The sequence below is a fragment of the Rhinoderma darwinii genome, chromosome 1 (assembly GCF_050947455.1).
Source record: "Rhinoderma darwinii isolate aRhiDar2 chromosome 1, aRhiDar2.hap1, whole genome shotgun sequence".
Lineage (NCBI taxonomy): Eukaryota > Metazoa > Chordata > Amphibia > Anura > Rhinodermatidae > Rhinoderma > Rhinoderma darwinii.
The window spans coordinates 570,893,171-570,918,016 of record NC_134687.1 but is presented as its reverse complement, the minus strand read 5'-3'; the positions used below and the strand labels follow the sequence as shown (position 1 = coordinate 570,918,016).

General features: G+C 42.6%; 1 protein-coding gene across 2 annotated transcripts in view; it reads left to right on the top strand.

Moving 5' to 3' along the window:
* The window catches only part of RGS7BP (regulator of G protein signaling 7 binding protein), a 196,794-nt gene that overhangs the window by 168,807 nt on the left and 3,141 nt on the right, over positions 1 to 24,846 (top strand). For both annotated transcript variants that reach the window (XM_075839173.1, XM_075839165.1), the window contains 3 exons: positions 6,257 to 6,387; positions 8,382 to 8,526; positions 21,829 to 21,899. In XM_075839173.1, the coding sequence (XP_075695288.1) occupies positions 6,257 to 6,387; positions 8,382 to 8,526; positions 21,829 to 21,899 (347 nt within the window). The remainder of the gene's footprint in view (positions 1 to 6,256; positions 6,388 to 8,381; positions 8,527 to 21,828; positions 21,900 to 24,846) is intronic.

Here is a 24,846-nt window from a genome sequence, read left to right as displayed (position 1 = left end):
ACATACAGAGACTGATGGAGAAAGGCAACATTTTTATTGTGTCAGAATCCAACAGAATTCCCCCCCCCCCCCCCCCCCCCAAAAAAAAACACTGCTCCATACAGAATGCTTCTGTATGAAAAATCTCATAAACTTCTTTGGCAGCCTTTTTACGGCTTTGTACAAAACGGAGCTGTAGCACAGCCATGTGCATGAACCCTAATGTACAGTGCCAGATATAAAAATGTAACATCCCAGAAGGAAATACAGCAAGCTTTGTGCAGACATTAAGCCTACCAGGAATGCTGGGAGCAAGGGCGTAACTAGGAAAGACTGGGCCCAATAGCAAACTTTTGACTGGGGCCCCGCTCCCCTGGGTATCACACAACCCCCCCTTGTGCCTCCCTATAGATTCCACCACACAGCGCCCCCTATAGATAGCACCTTAAAGCCCGCTGTAGATAACGCCATACAGCCCCCCCCTGTAGAAATTGTCATACAGCCCTCCCCCTGAAGATAACGCCATACAGACCTCCCCTATAGATAACGTCATATAGCCCTTCCCCTGTAGATAACACCATACAGCCCTCCCCCTGTGGATAATGTCATACAGCCCTCCCCTGTAGATAAGACCATACAGCCCTCCCCCTGTAGATAACGCCATACAGCCCCCCCGTAGATAAGGTCATACAGCCCTCCCCCTGTAGATAACGCCAGACAGCCACCCTGTAGATAACGCCATACAGCCCCCCTGTAGATAATGCCATACAGCCCTCCCCTGTAGATAACGTCATACAGTCCTCCCCCTGTAGATAACGCCATACAGCCCTCTCCCTATAGATAACGTCATACAGCCTTCCCCTGTAGATAATGCCATACAGCCCTCCCCCTGTAGATAACGTCATACAGCCGTCCCCCTGTAGATAACGCCAGACAGCCCCCCTGTAGATGACGCCATACAGCCCCCCCTGTAGATAACGCCATACAGCCCTCCCCCTGTAGATAACGTCATACAGCCCTCCCCCTGTAGATAACGCCATACAGCCCTCCCCCTATAGATAACGTCATACAGCCTTCCCCTGTAGATAAAGCCATACAGCCCTCACCCTGTAGATAACGTCATACAGCCCTCCCCCTGTAGATAATGCCAAACAGACCTCCCCCTGTAGATAACACCATACAGCCCCCCTGTAGATAATGTCATACAGCCCTCCCCCTGTAAATGATGCCAGACAGCCCCCCCCTGAAGATGAGGCCATACTGCCCCCCCTGTAGATAACGCCTTACAGCCCTCCCCCTGTAGATAACGTCATACAGCCCTCCCCTGTAGATAACGCCATACAGCCCCCCTGTAGATAACACCAGACAGCCCCCCCTGTAGATAACGCCAGACAGCCCCCCTGTAGATAACGCCATACAGCCCCCCCACCTGTAGATAACGCCATACAGCCCTAAACCCCCATTGTAGGTAACGCCATGCAGCCCCCAACAAAAAACGGACTATAGTTTGTCCTACAAAAGACATGCATCCCCTATCCACAGGATAGGGGATACATGTGTGATCGCTAGCAGCGATAAGGAGAACAGCAGACCCAAAGTCCCCCGAAGTTCCCGGGTCTGCGCAGTTCAATAAAAATGAAAGGAGCGCTGGTCACGCATGTGCACAAGCGAGGCCGGTGTGCAGTTCATTTCTATGGAGCTGCCGACAGAGTCCGGAAGTCTGAGGTTTGTCATGGAGAACTTCAGGGGACTTTCGGTCCCCCGGTCTCCTTATCACTGGGCGTCCCAGCGATCCCACATGTATCCCCTATCCTGTGGATAGGGGATGCATGTCTTTTGTAGGAACAATGCCTTCAGTGGCGTCGCACTGTAGCAGCCATAGTGGCTGCTAGCGGAGCCTCCGGCTATGGGAGGGGGGGCCTGTGCCGGCAGGCGACAATGGCCCCCTCATGCTGCGGGCCCCGTAGCAGCGGCTACGGCTGCTACAGCGGTAGTTACGCCACTGGCTGGGAGATTGCAGCTATAAAGTCAGCAAAATTATGAATGCAGCCCTGAACTATAATGAAGGTTGTAACCCAGGATCAGTACAAGATATGTAATTCAATGTATTTACAAAGTTACTCAAATTCTTATAAAGAACAATAATGGATTAATTCTAGCTGGACGTATCCTTTAAAGTTTAGCTAAATGTTTGACAAACTTCTGACATGTCATAGTGACATGTCAGAAGTTTGGATTGCTGGGGGTCCGAGCACTGAGACCCCCACCAATCGCTAGAAGAACGAAGCAGCTGAAGCCCTCGTGTGAGCCTTCAGCCGCTTCGTGTGTGTTCGGCTTTTTCCGGAAAGCCGATGTATCGGAGTACGGGCTCATTGACTTTCTATTGAGTCCGTACACAGATACATTTATTTCCGGAAAAAGCCGAACAGATACGAAGCGGCTGAGCGCTCACACAAGCGATTCAGCTGCTTTGTTCTCGCGATTGGTGGGGGTCTCAGTGCTCGGACCCCCACCAATTCAAACTTCTGACGTGTCACTATGACATGTCAGAAGTTTGTCAAACGTATAACTACATTTTAAGCCCATATTGGTGTTTAGCAATGTATTTTGAGACACTTCTGCATTATGAACTGTACTTAGCAGGTTAGCCGCTATTTACTTATAATGTTATGACACATACTACTTTCCCTGATTTTAAGTCACACATTAAAGGGGTTGTCCAGTATTACCCAAAAGACGGGCCAAGGTGGGATATGCCATTAAATAATAAAAGAAACATAATTTGTTAAATCCCCACTGCTCCAGTGCCGGTCTCTGTTTACTGTGCTGCAGCGCTGACGTCACGTTGACACACGTGATCTCTGCAGCCACCACTAAGGCCAGTGATTGCTTGCAGTGGTCACAAGTGTCGGTGTGACGTCTTCGCTGTAGCTCAGTAAAAAAAAAACGGCGGGGAGCACCAGCATGGCGGCACTTGAGAAGCGGGAGATTTAACAGGTAAGTTATATTTCTTTTATTATTTGATGCGATTTTCCCCCCTTGGCCTGTTTTTTAGTGGTCCCGGACAATCCTGTTAATATGTTGTTGATGCATGAATACACCTTGTTTTCTAATTTTTACTATATTCCAAACCTGTGGCTCTCAGCTGTTGCAAACCGACAACTCCCAGCATGCCTTGATAGTTTGCATCACTATGGGAATGATACTGGAGTGCCAAAGGTTGGGGGACACTGCACTATATAATAGAGTAGAATAACATCCACTATTATTTCTTAACTAGAGCTTCAGGGACCCTTTTTTTTTTTAGCTCTCTTCTTCATGCGAGTAAATAGAAGCAAAATCTCCTACTGCGGAAAGGTTTTCTACTTAAAGAGGCTCTGTCACCACATTATAAGTGGCCTATATTGTACATGATGTGATCAGCGCTGTAATGTAGATTACAGCAGTGTTTTTTATTTAGAAAAACAATGACTTTTGACTGAGTTATGACCTATATTAGCTTTATGCTAATGAGTTTCTCGATGGACAACTGGGCGTGTTTTACTGTATATAAACTAGAGAAAAACGGAGTCCATTACTATCAATTTTAACAAAAATAGAAAATGTCTTTATTGTAAACAAAAATAGAGAATCTAAAAAACAGGTCTATATCTGGATCGACGTTTACATGCACATTTGTCAGAAACATGTACAAAAAGTATATATAGCATGAGAAGTCACATAGTTATTATGTCCAAGTTACGGATGTATCTGCACAAGTAGGTACATGTCAGGGGAAAAGGAAAGTGGAAAACTCAGAATAGGAGTTTAAACGTAGTAAAGTGACAGGTACGGTAGGTATAAAACCCAACAGAACCTTGGTAGTACACTTACCCATGCTAAATGGCGTAGTTCCGTGACCCAGAAGGTGAGGTAGCGCCCCGACGCGCGTTTCGCAAGTAGCTTTCTCAAAGGGTCTTACTATATGACCAAGTGGGCGTTGTACAGAGGAGTGTATGTGTCATTGTCATGTCGTGTATGTGTCATTGTCATGACACATGAGTAGCGTTATAGTATGTTTATGTGACTTCACATAGCGATATAGCTATATCGCTATGTGCTGTATAAATGAATGGGGAGAAGTGTATGACGCTGATTGGTCAGCATCATACACTACTCTATACAACGCCCACTTGGTCATATAGTAAAACACGCCCAGTAGTCCATTGAGAAACTCATTAGCATAAAGCTAAAATAGGTCATAACTCCGTCAAAAGTGATCGTTTTTCTAAATAAAAAACACTGCTGAAATCTACATTACAGCGCCGATCGCATCATGTACAATATAGGGCACTTTAATTTGGTGACAGAGCCTCTTTAAGCTTGAAGGTGCATGAATTAGGCGTTTAGCATAATTGAATTATGATCTATTGTTATTCTATCTATACAGATGTATCAGAGCTAATTAAAGAGAACCTGTCATCTGCCCAAAAAACTGCAGCTGACATCTCAGTTAGATTGCAGACGGCTCACAAATTCTGCCTCTTTTTATTTTTTTCTTCTAACCCCCACCGTTCCCGAGATATCAGAGCCGTTACTTCTGGTGTCCGATTTGCAAATGAGGCCTTTGACTGTAAAGTGGGCGGGTAATACTTGTCACTTGATAAGGGGTAACCGCCCACTTGACAGTCAAAGGCCTCATTTGCAAATCGGACACCAGAAGTAACGGCTCTGATATCTCGGGAACGGTGGGGGCTACAAGAAAAAAGTAAAGAGTATCTGTGAGGTGCCTGCAATCTAGCTTAAATGTCAGCTGCAGTTTTTTGGGCAGATGACAGGTCCTCTTTAAGCACAATGTTCTGCGACATGATCTGTAGTTTTTTATATGATGTGGGAAGAACAGTTCTATAAAGGGAAAGTATCAGCAGAAAGTCTAATTTTTCTTTTTAAATCAGGTTTTTATAAAAAAAAATATGAAAACGTTTTTGCCGGTGTTTTAAATTTATTCTTTTTTTACTATACACATAAAATCTTGAAATATTCCAGTTTTCACACTGGCCACTAAAGCAGACACAATAGGCTGTCGCTTCCATTTTTCTGTAGCTCGCTTGTCAGCTTTGCTGTGTAGACTTTGACAGTATGAGTCACAACATTATCATTCATGGGTGGGGATTTAAGGACGGCACTATTGTGCTGCTGGAGGCAGGATAGCAACATCATACACACATATAAGACTCTCTATGCAGCTCACCTGTCGCCCTATGGCCTTTTTTGGGAGGGGGCTGTAATCCATCACCTCCTGTAATAATCTATGACATTTTTCTGTCAATGGACTTTCATCCATTTCAGCTGCCATAAAGCACACACACCCTGCTGCACTGTCTATATAGACAATACAGAAAGTAAGTATGTGTCTTTAATATGGCTGCCTCCGGGGTCGTTTTTTGTTTTTTATTTTAATAATAAATAAATTGCTACACATGAAAAAAAAAGAACAAATATTTCTCTACTACAGACGTATTTATAATTCACAATACTTAAATGAGATGCATGAGGCATTCCCGCTAATTGTTTACTTCTTATCAGTACTTACATTTACAAGCCTGACACCTATAATTGTTCTACTCCTGACCTGGTCTTCTCTTGTCATAGGGACTTGTCTGGTTCTAAATTCTGATCCACATCAATGCAAATAATAATAATATAACTGCCATTATATTAGTCAATGAAGATATACCCCTATGACAAGGCCAGAAGACTGACAGGAAGTGTTGTCATCGAAACAAAGGCGCTGCAAGCTTCAGACCTTTAACTTTAAGCATTGAATCGCTACCTATTAAAGATTATTAGTTATAAAAGGGTCTTTTCTATAACAAATGTGATATTTTAGCAAGTAATCACATTTCACAAATATTATGATTGAATTACTGTTTCAGCTCTGCTACACCTGTACATGGATATTTATTGCAATCACATATAAATGCATTTAGGTGATATTGCACTTACGTAAAGGATGTGATCATTATTTTATTATTTATGGAATGTATTTTCTCAACATTCAGTTTTACCCAAAAACAGAGAGATTTTTCAGTATCTGGGCTAGTCTGGAGAAGTTCTCCTGTGAAAGGCTTCCCGTCGTTATAAAGCGCACAGCTAAGAGTCATTATCAACACAAGTGGTGACCGGCTGCGTGTTCACAGCTCTGTTGTCTGTACTGACCGAATTACTCCCAGCGCAGATTTATGAATGACTGTGTGTGTTGCTGTACTTCAGTTTTCCTCTTCTTTTTTCTTTTTAGAGCAGAAGATGGGGAAATCCACCCTGAAATCTGCCGACTTTACATTCAGTTGCAGTGCTGTCTAGAAATGTATACAACCGAAATGCTGAAATCTATGTGTCTTCTAGGCTCCCTACAGCACCAGCGGAAAGGTAACTCCCATGACTGTTGCTATTTGAGAGTTAAAGAAAATCAGAGGCACATTGTACATCTAAACCATCTCCTTACACTCAGAGCAAAGTTGATGCCTCCCAAAATAAAGACTTGTCTACATGTAACGGAATTGCTGTAGAAAATTTCTTCAGCATTTCCATAACAACTAGTAGGATTTCCGCTGCAGAAAAAACGCACTATTTCCTGTGATTTTTTCCTGCAGAAAAAAGTGTGGATTTTGCGGCGGTTTTTTTTCAAGTCTGTGAGATGGTGACACAGGAATTCAGTCCACGTTCCACAGCAGGAATTGACATACTGCGGAACGGAAAATACACACTGCAGGGGAATTTCAGGACCGAAATTATATGCAGCGTGTGGATATAATTTGCTCTTTCACACCCACTTTGCTGCTACCGTATTCTGCTCCGTATTTTCTGTCTTCAATTCCGGATGGAAAATATGCAGCAATTCTGTTACGTGTGGACAAGCCTTAAATGCCACAGGTGCCCCCACAGAGTGATTGCGAAATCCCCATTGGTTGCCAATGTTTTTAAAAAAATTCAATTTGATTTGTATTTTTGCTTACATCGAGAGGTTGAATATCTGTATACCTGAATACCGCTCATAGAAATCCTATCTGATCCAAACAAGCCTATATACTAGTCTGATTGTTGTTTGTACCCATGCTTATACATTGCAGCAAAACCCTAAGGACAGGAGAGAGATTTGTACTAATAATCTGTTTAGCTCACAGAAGATTGCCCAGACTGGATACAATAGGAAACTCTAAGGGCCAGTCACAGATCCGGCCGAGATTACCAGAAACAATAGCGCAGCATGCTACACTTTTGTTTCTGTTAAAACCGCAGAAAGCCGACGTAACCTATTAGAGTCAATGGGTTCCGTCTGTCACCCGTGGGTTCCGTCGTGCAACAGAACCCTTGCTTCCAGTATTCCTTTGTTCTTCTCCACTGACGGAGTGACCCAACGCAAATGTCAACAGGGCCTATGCTGTGAAAGGTATTAGGTCTGTATAGATTTTTAGTCTCTGTATGTACACAGGAATTTTCACCGTTCACTTTCCAATCAGCTGTACTGAGCATGCGCTGATTACGTCACACTACACCCGGATACAATCAACGCATGCGCAGTACAGCCGATTAAACTGGTGAAACTTCAGTGCTGTTCATTGCATGCACCGATTCTAAAGCAAAGGCGCGGGCATGCTCATGGAAGAATACGGGGCCAGACGTGATCACGGCTTCTACACTGCCTGCCCCTGTCAATCAAAGAAGGGAGGGAGGGACTGACTGGGGGTAGAAGGTAGAGCAGTTTGGAGCAACGGTGACACCCTCATTGCTCCAAAAAGCTAATTTTCATATAAGGAATAAAGTGATTATCTCTGCAACGGAGCCACTCATCTGAAAAATTAAAACAGCGTTAGATTCCGGTGAGGCTGCACTATATTACTGTGCTTCTGCTTTGATCGTCAAGTTTCTGGTGACAGACTCCCTTTAAAGTCTATAGTAAAATACCAAATGCATTACACGCAACTGCTTTTTGGTTTGTGGCGTTTTTTAGGCAACTTTATGGTTAGTACCATTTTTTTCCAAACGCAACATGCTCTGGGTATGGCTTTTTCTTCAGGCGTTTTTCCCAAAGGCTTCTCTAAAGGACATCAAAGATTCCATAAAAGAAGCATGTATAAAATGGCACTAAAAGAAAAATGCCACTAAAAATGGCTTCAAAAATGCCTTAAAAAAAACGCATGTTTCATTTTAATAATGCTAGCGTTTTTAGAAGCATTTTTTTGATGCAGTTTAAAATGCCAGAAATGTTCTTTGTGTGAAGGAGGCCTAAAGAAAAAATAGCTGTAGGTCATTATGTTGATTCTAGCATGGCTGAATATTCTATTGATTTTAATTGGTGTGAAATATGTTTAATAGATTTATTATTAATCTTTGAGGTTTTTTTGTGTCTTCCTATCTTAAAGGAAAAGAACATTGTGCGGGTCCAAGGATCATAGACTATAAAACAGATGAGAGCTCAGAAGTTCCAATCCTAGAAGATACGTCTTCATCACCGGTAGATGTCCAGTACTGTTGGCAGGTTTCCACAGACATTGAGAACACAGAAAGGTAAAGACAGCAAGTCATAAATAGCACCAGACACATCTCTTCATTACAAAAATTTAAATCTCTTGCCATATTTGATGTTACTTTGTACAGGAAGGGCATTATGCTGATCAGAGCTTTCCAGTTTGTCAGGTTTTTAAGTTTTGGGGCTGGTAGTTTCTGGACATTTTGCCCCTTGGGTAGCTGGGGCAATTGTGACATTTCTGACATTTACTGAGAAAACCTAAATATTATAATCCGATGTATAGTTTGGAAACTAGACTCCCAGCACAATGTCAAAATGCCAGCCAGCACTTAAAACTCACAGGCGCCTTCATGAAATTTTGTATCAAAGCGTAATTGTTTGCAAAAACATAAAAATTAATGTTTTTACAGTTAATACTGTACATACTGCTTTTGCCTATGTCTATATGCACACATCTTTTTTCTCTTTATCAACAAGTTTTATTGGTATTCTGAAAAAATTACAAAATATTGCATTGAGGAATCCAAGCTATACAATATAAAAATTACAAAATGCAATAAGAAATGTTAAGATAGGAGGTAAACCTCTCAGACATCAAGATAATGACAGCAAATTAAAGAGATCAAATGAATGGATTCAAAGCAGTGTAAGGGCTTATTTACACGAGCATGTTAAACGTCCGTGGGACCGCCGTTGAAACAGCGACCGTCCCACGGACCTATGTAACTCAATGTGACCGTTCACACAGCCGTTGTTTCAACGGACCGTGTGAAGGGTCCGTGCGAAAATAGGACATGTCCGTTCTTTTCGCGCATCACGCCTCCCTCCATAGACTCTCAACTATGGTGGATGCGTGACAAACAAGTCAACAAAGGGGAGACACATACAAAGAACAAACGAAAAGCAGTAGAGCGGTGGATAAACAGAAAAGGCCATCTAACCAGAGAGAAAGGGCCATCCTGAAACAGGGACCATACTGACCAGCTCCGAACAAATGCGGCGGACTTACCACGACCAACTGCCAACAATTCCTCCATTCTCATGATGTTGTTCATCTCATTAAGCCATTCTTGTAAGGAAGGCACAGTAGTGGACTTCGAATGGCAAGGAATCACTGTTCTGGCTGCAGTGAAAAAATGCCTAAAAACGCAAGTTGTTGAAGTGACCTGGGAACAATGGAGCGCAAACCAATAGAAGGAGAAGCAATAACAGAAACATCAAAAAGCTTATTCCCAAGGTCAAAGATTTTTTCCCAAAAGGGACGAAGCCTAGGACAATCCCATCAAATGTGAAATATGGTTCCAGGGGCACCACCACACCTCCAACAATCCTCGAACACATTAGGGAATATCCTATGGAGAAAGGCAGGGCAACGGTACCATCTCGTGAGAATTTTATAGTTTTTTTTCTTGTGCAAAGCAGGAGGTGAGTCAGTAATTTGTGAGCTAAGAGGAATGATGTTTGCCAATCTTCCTCAGAATCTTGAATCCCCACCTCCCCATCCTATGCCGTAGTGAACACCAACTGAGAAGAAGAATAAGAAGGCTGGAGGATCCCATGCAGATAGGATAACATGTGAGAAGGAGCAGAAGACAACGGCAAATAGTGCTCCAAGGGATTCTTATCCTGTAGCAAAGCAGTGCAGTCTGCCATGGAAGAAAGGTACGATCTTAGCTGAAAATAGGACCACCAGGTTGCACACCACCCCCCCCCCCCCCCCACCCCCCGGGCAGGACTCTGAAACAGTACAAAAGAAAGAATATCTCCAGTAGGTGCAAGGGTCTGAGCCAAGTAAACAGCATCCTGTCTTCCCCAGCAAAGGAACGTATCCACTGGTATGACTGGAGGAAAGGAAGTGTTGTCAAAGAGAGGCGTTAATGGACCCAGCCTATGAGAAAGGTCAGAAGTCCCAATAATACGCTCCCATACAGCAAGAAATTGACGTGTGAGAAAAGGTAGAGAAGACATTGGTCTTTGTGAGCTATTTAGCCAAGGCAGAGAGGACAGTGCAAGAGGAGACATACTCTTCTCAATGCGCACCCATTGCTTACCAGCATGTGAACGGAGCCAGTCCACCATTCTCTTCAAGAGTGTGGCTTGATCATATAGTTTGAAATCCGGTAAGCCCGCACCACCCACCAGTTTAGGGCGACTGAGGACAGAGAACCTAATCCGACGTTTCAAAGAACCCCACACAAATTTAGTAATGTCACGGTGCAACGTCTTAAAGAAGGCAAGTGGCACTTTGATAGGGATGGTTTGAAATATGTACAAGAATTTTGATAAGATGTCCATTTTAAGAGTGTTGATACAACCAAACCACGACATGCGCCACACAACCATACACTTCCAAGTCTCGCAAAGTATGCTGCAAGCCAATAGTATAGTTGAGCTTAAAGGCACAGTGTCATGATTCTTATTTTTTTTTCTTAATTTATGTGTTTTTATTTAATAAAATATTATATTGACTTTATTTTTTACACACAATGTTTTTTTTTATTAACACTTTCTTACTGTACTGGGGGCTGCCATGTTTTATTTAATCCGTGTATGTGCCTCTTAACGACACATACACAGATTGAATATGGCAGCACAGGGCATGGGACACAATGAACGGCTCCTGTCCATTCCATCTGTCATCTGGCTCTGTGCTGCGCAAGCGCAGTTCAGAGCGACCCAGCACAGAAGCTGGTTTGTAGGGGGAAAGCCGGCGCCATTATGAAGACTGCACTGCAGGTAAGGTGTGTGTGTCTCTCTGTCTGTCCCCCTATCTCTCTCTCACAGCCCCCCCTCTCGCACCCCCCCTACAATCCCCCCGCACAAATGCTGCACGTGTAGCAGTGCTGTGTGTGGGGGCGCAGCAGCTCTGTGTGCACACGCAGCAGAGCTGTGTGTGTGCGCGTGCAGCAGACTGTGTGTGTGTGCTCTCGCAGCAGAGCTGTGTGTGTGTGCGCACGCAGCAGAGCTATATGTGTGTGCTCGCGCAGCAGATCTATATGTGTGTGCTCGCGCAGCAGAGCTGTGTCCTATTTTTGTGCAGCGGAGTATGCACGGGCACCGCTGATCCTTCATAGCCGCTTATCAGCTGTTTTGAAGAATCAGCGGCGAGCACACACCCCCCACACACACAAATCACTCTAAACATGCAACTGTGCCACACACACCCCCATCCCACTGTTCTTTTATACGCAACACGTTTTTTAAAAACGATTGCGGAAAAAGTAACAGCTCGCTTTCCCATTGATGTAAATGGGAAGCTTAATCAAGCGTTTGACGCTTTTTTTGCGTGTTTTTTACGCATTTTGTGTGCGCTTTTTGACGCATAATTAGGACTCCCATTGACTATGTGAAAACTTGGCACGTTTTAAGTGCAAAGGAATTTACTCGACACTTCTTTATTTACACACCGCGTTTTTTAAAAACGCGTGTGTAAAAAAGCGCATTGTATGTACTAACAGCGCACTTTACCAATTGTGTAAATGAAAAATGTAATCAAGCGTTTTTTATGCAGTTTTGGCACGTAAAATGCTAAAAAAAACGTGTCAAATACACGCCGTGTGAACCTGTCAACTGAAAAGTCATTCACTTCACTTTCATCATTCTTAAGGTATGTGCATACACAAAATCAAAAACGTCTGAAAATACGGAGCTGTTTTCAAGGGAAAACTGCTCCTGAGTTTCAGACTTTTTTTTAGCAACTCCACGTCAGAACAGAAATCAATGGGCAGATGTTTGGAGGTGTTCTGCTTCCGATTTTTACAGCCCGAAAAAACGCCGAAAATAAGCTGTGTGAACATACCCTTAGGGTATGTGCACACATAGTGTTTTCATCTGTTTTTCGGGCCGTAAACGTCCCAAAAAACGGCTGAAAAATCGGAAGCAGGTGCGTTTTTTTTACACCTCATTTTCAAAAAACGGCACGTAAAAAGACACCCGCGAACAAGAAGTGCATGTCACTTCTTGGGATGTTTTAGGAGCCGTTTTTCCTTGACTCCAGAAACGGCTGTAAAAAATGCAGCGAAAAACGCGAGTTTGATTAAAAAATGGCTGAAAATCAGGAGCTGTTTTCCCTTGAAAACAGCTCCGTATTTTCAGACATTTTTTTAGTAAGCATGTGAACATACCCTTAGCCTTTTGGTGTGTCCTATAGCTTCTGCCAGCTGCCATTTGTACAATCACTCCCAAAATTGCAGCTGGACAATGCTTAGGAGTTTGAAGACAACTTTTCCTGGCTTGTAGCCAAAAATAGGGAGGGGGTGAGATTCCCTCCCATATTTACGGCAGCTGTGAGTCAGGTTGCTTTTCCTTATTCACCTTGCTGTAATTCTGGGAAGTGCTCCCTCTGGTGGCCAACATAGAAAAACATGTCAAATTATTATTTAATTTTTAATACTTTCCACCATGTGGAAGAAAAAAAAAATACAGCAAAAAACGTAAAAAATATAATACAAATAAGTAACTTACTTAAAAATAAGTTTGAATTTGCGATACATTCCCTTTAAATAAATAAGACAAGTGGGTGGGAATATGTACTCCCAACTATTTCAAAGAAGCGAATTGCCATTTGAATGGAAAGACCTGAGCGAGATGAGCAGCAAGAGAAGCATCAAGAGATATATTCAAGGCTTTTGATTAAGAGTAGTTGACTTTCAAATTACTTTGTTGGCCAAATCTATGAAACTCCCCAATAAACGAAGGCAAAGAAACCATAGGATCTGTAATGTATAGAAGAAGGTCGTCAGCATAAAGCACCAATGCAAATGCCTTTAATGTTGGGGTCATTCCACAGTGCCACAGCCAAATGTTCCATCACCAGAACATACAGCAGAGGTGAGAGGGGACATCCCTGTCTTGTGTCATTGGTAATAGTCAAAGGATCTGATAAGAGACCATTTACTCGAACTCGAGCTGTAGGACTATTATACACCGGCATAATTTTACTCAACATGTTAGAGCCAAGACCAATCTGAGCCAAGACACTGCGGAGAAACAGCCAATGTACCCGATCTAATGCCTTTTCGGCATTTACAGATAGCAAACACATGGGCACTCTATACTTCTGACCATAGGATGTTAGAAGAAGAGTGTTGTTAGTATTGTCATGTGCTTCTGTTCCACGTACAAACCCCACCTGGTCATCACAGATCAAGCTAGGCAACAACGGGGAGAGACGAGAGGCAATCAATTTTGCATAGATTTTCACATCAACGTTTATCAAGAAGATAGGTCTGAAATTGGTGCATGCCATGGGGTCTTTACCCGGTTTCTGTAGAAGGGTTATGTGGGCCTCCAGAGACTGAGGGTCAACGGGACAAGCAGAGGACACAGAATTAAAGACGGGGTAAGTTGATCCTTAAATGATTTCTAAAACCTGTTGTTAAACCCGTCAGGTCCCGGGCTTTTACCCATCAGAAAATCCTTAATCGCCTGCTCTACCACCATGTCAATGAACTCCTCCTCAAGTCCCGTTGCCTCCCCAGCCTGTAGAGATGGCAGTGACATGTCAGTCACATAACGATAAATCTTTTCACGCAGCACAGAAGCCTTCATATCATGAAAATGTCCCTTAATATTATATAAAGCAGAATAATATTGTCTGAAGCATTCAGTAATGCCTACCAGGTCATGTATATTAGCGCCAGACGGAGCTGTAATTTTGGGGATATAAGACGCTTGTGTACGGGGATGTAGAATCCACGCTAAATATTTACCACATTTATCCACATATTCGTACTTACGCATTCGATCCCGAAATCTAGCACAGAGATTGATCAAGCAGAGAACGCAATGATTCTCTGGCCGACGTGAGCTCTGAGAAAACCTGTGAAGATTAAAAGTGCTTATGTCTGGATTCTAAATCCCGTATTTGTGCAAGAAGCCTTGCAAAAGCAACCCCTTTTTCCCTCTTCAGACGAGCCCCATGTTGTATAAGTACACCCCTAACCACGCATTTCAGGGCCTCCCACTTTGTCAGTAGAGGTGTAGAGTCATGAGCATGAATGGCTAAAAATGTGTCGATTGTCTCTTTGAGAGCTGATACGCACACAGCGTCACGCAGAAGATTATCATTGATCTTCCAAGATTGGAAGGAGGGCATCGAGCTGGGGAGGTCAATGTCAAAAAGACCGGAGCATGGTCTGACCAAAGCATAGTCCCCACCTCAGAGGTAGAAAGCCAGGTGTCATGGCTTGGGGTGTGGACCCACTGGTCCGTAACACGTATCTGGATAGCAGCTGGCCAAACAGGTATATATGCAATGTCTATAGTTCTGAAAGGGTACCTGAGGCAATGTAGACAGTAGCGGTGGTTTCAGGCTAAGATGAGGCTCCTGCAGTAGACAGGCACTCGGCAGGGTGCGGCACAGTAGATGCAGCGGACAGCACAACACGACTCCAACTCTTGAAGGTACGGGATACAGGGTACAGGCAGCAGGAACAGGAAACACTGGGAACTGGAAAACACTTAGGAGACCATTTGCAAGGACAAACTAGGGTAACACAACAACGCTCAGTCAATGATTGAGAGGGCAGAGCCCCTTTTATAGTCCAGAGGCATTCTGGGCTAATTGCAGCTATTCTGCAAATGTGCGCGTACTGGCCCCATTAAGGCCGAGCACTCGCGGGCATGCGCACCCTGCGGGAGACAGTGTCCGAACCAGGAAGTGAGTGCCGGTGTCTCCCAGGAGGGGGATGCCACCCGGAACTCACTCGTCCATGGCCGCAGCCGTCAGATGGTAAGTCAGGACGACGGTCCGCGGCCATAGACGTTACACCAGGTAAGCAAGTGGTGGCTGGTGAGAAAGGCGTCTAAACGGCTATACATGTTATGTAAAGGAGAGAAATAAGTATACTCCCTTACCTTATGGTGTAGTATTCTCTACACATCAATTAATCGCATAGGATGCATAGTACCCTTCAAGGTCACCAATTGGGATCTCGGAACAGTACTCCTGCCCGAGAAGGTGTCAAGCCTGTAATCAAAGGTCAAGTTAAAATCGCCGCTTACAATCAGAAAGCCTTCCGCAAACTCCTCCAGCCTTCTCAGAAACAGTCGACATACACGCGCCTGATCTTGATTAGGGGATAGAGATTGTCAAGAGTGAAAATTTTCATAAATACATACCGACCTACTGTATCAATTAACACCTCTAATACCTTGTGAGAAAGGGACCTATGAATACAAATACTAGCACCCTTTGACTTAGAGTTGGGGTTGGAACTGTGAATCCAAACTAGATAATGTCTATTAGTGAACTGTGGCATGTGGCCCACTTTAAAATGAGTCTCCTGTAGAAACAAAATATGCACACGTTCCTTATGCATATTATATAATCCTTGTGAGCGTTTTTCTGGGACATTAAGTCCCCTAGCATTAAGGGTACCCAACTTGAATTGAGCCCTCTCTCCCGCTAATGCTATGGACAGCAATGCCAAATGAAAAGATGCAATAAACAGCATGTAAATATAACAGGACAAACACAAAAAAAATCGGGGAGGGAAAAAACACACGACAAACAAAGATAACAAGTAGAAGGGTGAGAACTATCACCCACTTCCTGAAGACTAATCAGGGAGAAAACAAAGCAAAATTAAACACTGGATAGTAACCAGCGAATCCTTAAAACGAGAAGTGTCAGGACAAGGCCGAACCGACGTCCCGCACACACCCCAACACTATCAATGTCATGTAATGTAACTGCATCAAATAAAGGAAAAATAATATTACTTGTAAAGAACGTGGTCATGAGCAAGAAAGAAAAGGAAGAAGGAACAAGCATGGGAGATACCCCGCAATAGGACAGGTATAAAAAGTGCTTATGAAAGTACACTGTGCAAGCATTAAACACTTGTCATGAAGTAAACATAAGCAGCAAAACAGCTCCTAAAGTTCCAAAACAACAGTACTCCAAAGGCATTCCTGCAAACCCTCCAGGCTATCATCACACTCATGACATATCTCAGGAACAATAGGCATGAATGTGTATCTCAACAGAGGAACAAGAAAGTCTACATCGTATGGATGAAGGATGTAGGAAGTTCCATTAACAGATAGAAGAAAGGCTAGCAGGGCACAATCACTCCGGTTCTGCCACATGAACCCTAGGTCAACCCCCAACACATACAGGAGACCGACCAAGCCGGCGTGGCCGGGGACGTTGAGGCGGTGGAAGAATATACGGCCAAACAGGGATGGAGATAGGAGATAAATTGAAAACAGTGCAAAAATCAGGAACGTCTCTAGGGTCCCTGACAGCTAACAGGACACCATTTCTACGCACTTGTAGTTGAAAGGGATGACTCCAAGAATAAGAGATCTCATGTTCTCTCAGTACATTCAGCAACGGTCGTAACGCCCTGCGTTTATCCAAAGTCATCCTAGAGTAGTCAGACAGCAACTGTATCCTAGTGTCATTCAGTAGTAAATCACCATTATCACGAGCAGAATGAACACGGCAAAGGACATCTCTCTGTCTTTCAGGGTCCTGTAAATCATCCCCCATGACAAAGGTCCTGGGGATATTGAGCGTCTGTGATGAGACCAGAACCCTGGAGGGAAGGGGAGGCAGTACTGCAGCTCATGATGAACTGGGGAGAGGTGCATGGGAAGTCAAGACAGCAGGGCGAGCACCACGTGTGGAAAAGTCCTGCCTAGTAATTTATCGTAATGATGAACATCTTCATTCAACTTTGTGACACACACTGATCGTTTACAAGTGCAAGTGTAGAGAAGTATCAAGATAAATAAAACAGGATTGACCACTTCCCGAAATCCGCCGTATATGTATATATATATTTATATATACACTACCGTTCAAAAGTTTGGGCTCACCCAGACAATTTTTAGTTTTCCATGAAAACTCGCACTTATATTTATCAAATGAGTTGCAAAATGACTAGAAAATATAGTCAAGACATTGACAAGGTTAGAAATAATGATTTTTATTTCAAATAATAATTTTCTCCTTCAAACTTTGCTTTCGTCAAAGAATGCTCCATTTGCAGCAATTACAGCATTGCAGACCTTTGGCATTCTAGCTGTTAATTTGCTGAGGTAATTGGGAGAAATTTCACCCCATGCTTCCAGAAGCCCCTCCCACAAGTTGGATTGGCTTGATGGGCACTTCTTGCGTACCATACGGTCAAGCTGCTCCCACAACAGCTCTATGGGGTTGAGATCTGGTGACTGCGCTGGCCACTCCATTACAGATAGAATACCAGCTGCCTGTTTCTTCCCTAAATAGTTCTTGCATAATTTGGAGGTGTGCTTTGGGTCATTGTCCTGTTGTAGGATGAAATTGGCTCCAATCAAGCGCTGTCCACAGGGTATGGCATGGCGTTGCAAAATTAAGTGATAGCCTTCCTTATTCAAAATCCCTTTTACCTTGTACAAATCTCCCACTTTACCAGCACCAAAGCAACCCCAGACCATCACATTACCTCCACCATGCTTGACAGATGGCGTCAGGCACTCTTCCAGCATCTTTTCAGTTGTTCTGCGTCTCACAAATGTTCTTCTGTGTGATCCAAACACCTCAAACTTCGATTTGTCTGTCCATAACACTTTTTTCCAATTTTCCTCTGTCCAATGTCTGTGTGCTTTTGCCCATATTAATCTTTTCCTTTTATTAGCCAGTCTCAGATATGGCTTTTTCTTTGCCACTCTGCCCTGAAGGCCAGCATCCCGGAGTCGCCTCTTCACTGTAGACGTTGACACTGGTGTTTTGTGGGTACTATTTAATGAAGCTTCCAGTTGAGGACCTGTGAGGCGTCTATTTCTCAAACTAGAGACTCTAATGTACTTGTCTTGTTGCTCAGTTGTGCAGCGGGGCCTCCCACTTCTCTTTCTACTCTGGTTAGAGCCTGTTTGTGCTGTCCTCTGAAGGGAGTAGTACACACCGTTGTAGGAAATCTTCAGTTTCTTGGCAATTTCTCGCATGGAATAGCCTTCATTTCTAAGAACAAGAATAGACTGTCGAGTTTCACATGAAAGCTCTCTTTTTCTAGCCATTGTGAGAGTTTAATCGAACCCACAAATGTAATGCTTCAGATTCTCAACTAGCCCAAAGGAAGGTCAGTTTTATAGCTCCTCTAAACAGCAAAACTGTTTACAGCGGTGCTAACATAATTGCACAAGGGTTTTCAAGTGTTTTCTAAGCATCCATTAGCCTTCTAACATAGTTAGCAAACACAATGTACCATTAGAACACTGGAGTGATGGTTGCTGGAAATGGGCCTCTATACACCTATGTAGATATTGCATTAAAAACCAGACGTTTGCAGCTAGAATAGTCATTTAGCACATTAACAATGTATAGAGTGTATTTCTGATTAATTTAATGTTATCTTCATTGAAAAAAACTGTGCTTTTCTTGCAAAAATAATGAAATTTCTAAGTGACCCTAAACTTTTGAACGGTAGTGTGTATGTATATATATATATATATATATATATATATATATGCATACAAAGTGTTTGCAAGGTGCCGATAGGCTGTATTGGCATTTGGGGGCCTAATTAAAGCCCCCCAGATCTGCTATCTTACTATTCCTGAAAGACCAGATTAACACGAACGAGTGCAAACTCGGACGTGAAAAAAACACAGTTTTTCACATCCGAGTTGCACCCGTGTGGGTCCCGGTTTCACGTACCCTTATAGACGAGTCTATCGAGGGATCCATGAAAACTGAATAAAATAGGGCATGTTCTATTTTTCAAAGGGCCCTTCACACGGTCCGTTGAAACAACGGCCCCATTGAAATACATGTGTCCGTGTGACGGCCGTTGTTTTAACAGCCGTCACGCGGACGTATACTACGGTCGTCTGAATTCGGCCTTAGGATAACTACTCCTAATAGGATAATGCTGACAGGACAATGCACTGCAATACAGAAGTATTGAAGTGTATTATAGAAGCGAATGACAATTGCATGTTCAAGTCCCTTTATTAGAGTAAACAAAATCATAATAAAAAGTTTAATAACGTTTTGAAAAATATGGAAAAAAAAACACTTAACAGCAAAAAAAAAAAACCCTCATACGGATATGTCAAAGGGAAAAAAATTGTTATGGCTGTTGGAAGCCGGGAAAACAAAAATTAAAAAATAAAAACTGTCTGCGGCACCAAGGGGTTAAACACCCCATAAAGTGAGTGTAAACCCAATACTTATAGAATTCCTAAAATTAGACTTTTTTGTGGAACTAGTTGAAACAGACCATTTGTATTGACAATACTTGCATGGAAATTTTATTTCTGGCAGACGGAAATCTGTTCCATCAGTCAGAAATGTATTGCAGTTTTTAACAATGCTTCTCTAGTTGTGGAGTTCTTACTAAAAGTAGAGCGTCTAACATGTATCCGAAGAGATGTGGTCAAAAAGGGTTAATGTTAAAGATCAGGTAGAGGCTGGCATAAGGATAGTGTTAAATGTATTAAAGTTGTGTTTGTGTGTGCGGCCTCATAAGGTACAAGGGGTGATGAGATCTTCTTACCCCCTTTCGTTAAAAAAAAAATAAGAGCAACTTGCTGTTAGGAGGCAAGATCTGTCCGCCAGGGGATAGTGACAGTCAATGAGACACGTTACACAAGGTGGCCACAGAAGGTTCCCAGCATCCTTTGCGCTCTTGAGGTATATTTACATGCCTACAGAAGCATTGCCAAAGTCTTGCAATCGCACAAGAAACAGTTAAAGAGGCTCTGTCACCAGATTCTCAAATTCCTATCTTCTATTGCATGTGATCGGCGCTGCAGTGTAGATAACAGTAACGTTTTTGTTTTTTTTAAACGTTAATTTTTGGCCAAGTTATGAGCTATTTTATATATATATGCAAATGAGCTTTGAAATGGACAATTGGGCGTTTTTTTTTCGTTATGTCCAACTGGGCGTGTATTGTGTTTTTAACTGGGCGTGTTTACGTGTATGACGCTGACCAATCAGTGACCAGTCAGCGTCATACACTCATCTCCATTGATTTACACAGCAGCGATGTGAAGCCGCATACACAGAGATTAACGTTAATCAAGTGTCCTGATAATGAATACACATGATCATCCAGCCTGGACGTCATGTGTATTCAGAATCCTGACACTTCTGACTCTTTTCTGTGAGATTACAGCAAGGGAAACAAAATCTCGTTTACCTCCGTAATCTCGCGAGATTACGCGTGGCTTGCGGGAATCTCACAGAAAAGATTCAGAAGTGTCAGGATTCTGAATACACATGACGTCCAGGCTGGATGATCATGTGTATTCATTATCAGGACACTCGATTAACATTAATCTCTGTTTATGTGGCTGCACATCGCTGCTGTGTAAATCAATGGAGATGAGTGTATGACGCTGACTGGTCACTGATTGGTCAGCGTCATACACGTAAACACGCCCAGTTAAAAACACAATACACGCCCAGTTGGACATAACGAAAAAAAAACGCCCAATTGTCAATTTCAAAGCTCATTTGCATATATATAAAATAGCTCATAACTTGGACAAAAATTACAGTTTTTAAAAAAACAAAAACGTTACTGTTATCTACATTGCAGCGCTGATCACATGCAATAGGAGATAGGGATTTGAGAATCTGGTGACAGAGCCTCTTTAAATGACTAATTCATCCCTGCTACATCTATACGTGTTCTCCCCACTAAATGCTTCTACGAAAGGGATGGAATTTATACAGATTGGCGGTATAATGGCAAGTTTCAATTTCAACCTCTCATTAGATAAACTCTATCATAACATCGATCGATAATCTATAAAGTATTAGTAGAAGTCCGAAATGGATTAGAGGTTCTAAATGGTCAAATTTTCGGGTTCTGGATGTCCTGTCTTACGTAAACTAAGATGGACAACTACTTTTCTATGTGTAGACCCGCTGGCGATCAGCTGATATCGCAGGGTAAGCTGTGTGTGGTAAATGTAGTGATACATGGCGCACATTCAAATTAATAAGCACCATGTATTATTGTACATGGTCATGCCAAGTAATGATATTTTTTTTTTCGCAAAGTAGCAAATCCTCCGCTGTGGGAGGCCCTAGGTGAAGACTGATTTTCAGCCACTGTCAGCAAACAGGAATCTTAAAAGTAGGGAGGAATTGAAATAAAAGTTTTGTTGCATACATTTGCATTCTACAATTTCATATTGCGCACATTTTATAATATCAGTGTACTGTATACAGTTGTACATTCACTAAGATGACGGATGTATATGGTGACTGAGGAGCTTGTTTATAAAATGTACAGAAATCTTCGCTGTTACATAGGGTTAAAAAAATGAGAGTAGTCCACTTTGAGCATCTTTGAGTTCAATTCTGCGCTGAGGGTTTTGCCTTTTCTTTTCAGAGACATGAGGGAAATGAAAAACCTCTTAAGCAAACTCAGGGAGACCATGCCTTTGCCATTAAAAAACCAAGGTAAGTGAGAGCATTTACTCTGTTCTTTATTCACAGATCTATTTCCTGGCCATCCTATTGAAATACAATTGCATCCTCATAAATTATGCATTTTAGAGATCAATCATTTGTAGGTTCTCAAAGCCCCGCTAAAAGCTCCTTAAACAATCCAATAATGTCATTCTGAAGTATGGACTTAAAAACCCCCAAAACATAAAAAAAAAAGTATTTGAAGTCATTCTCTAATATAAAGTTTTGAAATCATTCCCATTAGCTGCTAGAGCAACGCAGATTTGCTATTGGCTAGGGCCACGCCTTGACTTGTGGCCGTGCGACACAAGATCGCAATTTCGTGCTGCTGCATCGCAAACACAACAGTCGGCAGAATCCAAACAGAAGAAAGCGTCGCTATGACAACGCCCAAGCTGCAAGTAAAGACTTTTTGATTCATTATATACAAGTTATTTTTTTTCTTTTCTTATTTGCGATTTTTGCAGCGGAATCGCAGCGTTTCTGCCGCAAAAGTCGCAACACTTGGCTATTAGTTGCGGGTTTTACATCGCCATTGTATTCAATTGGGGAAAACCCACAACAGAAGAGCAACGAATACGCAGCATAAATTGACATGATGCAGATTTAAATTCTGCACCTTAGGTCAATTTATAAACGTTTTTTCTGCAGCGTGTGGATGAGATTTCTTCAAGACTCATTCACTTTGCTGCTACTGTAAATGCTGCGGAATTTCCGCACAGAATTCCGTTGTGAAAATTCTGCAGCATTTACGCTATGTGGGAACCCAGCCTAAGAGCTGTCAGCAGAATGCAGGCCTCATTTGCAACAATCTGCATTATGTGAATGGCTTTTGCAGTGTTTTGGAGCTCTTTAAGGGCAGAAACAGGGACTGTTTTTTTAAGCTGAGCCCTACACAATTATGTGAACTGCTTCAGATAATGAACAAGTATGAGGTATACTAGGAAATTGCATATACCGTGTTTCCCCGATAGTAAGACACCCCCGATTGTAAGACGTATCGGGGGTTTCAGGGGGGTCGGCTAATATAAGCCGTACCCCGAAAGTAAGACATATGTCTTACTTTCGGGGAAACACGGGGTATTGCCGCCTCCTGCCCACTTCCGCGCCGCCCCCCTCTCCATACGTCACCCCCAGCACTTGTCAATGCCGCCTCCTCCTTAAAACCCGAGCCATAGACTTTTTACGGCTCGGGTTTTAACTTGCTGCCCGCGCGATCGGGCAGCTGAATGTCGGGTCTCCGGCTGTCAGTGACTGCCGGGGACCCGGAGGAGAAGATAGAAGCAGCTTTAGCTGCTTCTGTCTTCTCCGATGTGTTTTTACACAGCGTTCAATGAACGCTGTGTATAGGAATAGAGACAGCAGCAGCGGCGCTGTCTCTATTCCTCCCGATGATCATGTGACAGGTCACATGATCGCCGGGTCCCGTTAGTGGCAGGCTGCTGCTGTGTCTAACAAGACCCAGCACAGCCCTATTAGTGACAATCGTCACTATGAGAGGGCTGATTTCCCCTGTAACTGGGGCTGCTGTGCAGCTCCAGTTACAGGGGAAAAGATGGTGTAAAAGAAAGAAAAAAATATATATAAAGTTCCCCAAAGGTCTTTTTTGACCTTTGAGGGACAGACCATAGTAATAAAAAAATAATAAAGTAAAGTGCAAAAAATTCGACAATTTTTTTCTAATATAAGACATACCCCGAAAGTAAGACATAGTGGGGCTTTTGGGGATAAAAAGAAAGTAAGACACTGTCTTACTTTCGGGGAAACACGGGTAATACTTTCCCCAAATACTCATTTAAAGTGTACCTATCGTTATAAAAAAACACACAATCCCTCCTTAGATAAGTGTAGATATGTTAGACGTAGAGGAGATAGAAATGTAAAGTCTTTACCGCCGTCCTTCTGCAAGTTTGTGTTCTTTCAATGCATGCTGAGTGGGTAATATCAGAGCTGAGTGCTCTGAGACGTCTTCTGTCTGCTGCTACCCTACCCCTCTCACAGCATTACATTGTATAGCTACAGGGACAGGGAATAACTGCAGCTGCATTCCCCCCTCCCTTTTTAACTGTCTAACTTTAAAAAAAAAAAAAAAAATTCTCTAACTTGTCTGTAGCCTCTTCTCCATTTTATTTTTGCTAGACTCATGTTAAAGTTACTGATTCCAGAATAACAGCACTGCAAGACTCCTTGATGCCCTTGTAGTCTAGTGTAGGGAAAATATAACCATCTGTGTAGTTATCATGTTCTTTTTAAAGAATGAGAAAGGCGTGACATGGACATCATATTCTGTATGCAATTGATCATAAATAAATGAACTAATTTCTTGTGTAATATTTAATAGGCTGTTGCGGTTCTAGAGATGTCAGGAAGTAAGAAAATCTATAAAAAATTGCCCGACAAAGTCAGCAGTATTCATCCTATATGAAAGAATAGTTAATATGGTCCCAGATTCATTTTTCTTAATCCTCAAGTCTGTATTGCAGTAGATAACAATGAATGAGCTGTAATGTAGCTTCCCTACATTATTCAGTGTAAGGTTGTGAATGGTTTTCAATTGACTAAATAACATGTCAACCATTATATATGTGAACAGGTCTTTATATAGCAATAGAGAATGTCCTAACATATGGGATTACTGTCAAGTATGAAAACTGGTTATACTGTCGGTGAGGTTCTCTTCAAGATACAGTAAAGCCATGGTGTATTATATGAGTAGAAGCAAATTGCACAAGTAGTAAAAAAATGTAGAAAGCATTTTATAGGACTTTTTATAGGACTTTATCGGGCAGTCTTATGGTCGAGTCTAGGTTTGGCGAATTCCAGGAGATACATAATTACCTGCCTGACTGAAGTTTGGTGACATTTTGGACAATTGTAGCTTCCAACTTTGTGGGAACAGTTTGGGGTTCGGCTCTTTTCTGTTCCAGCATGACTGTTC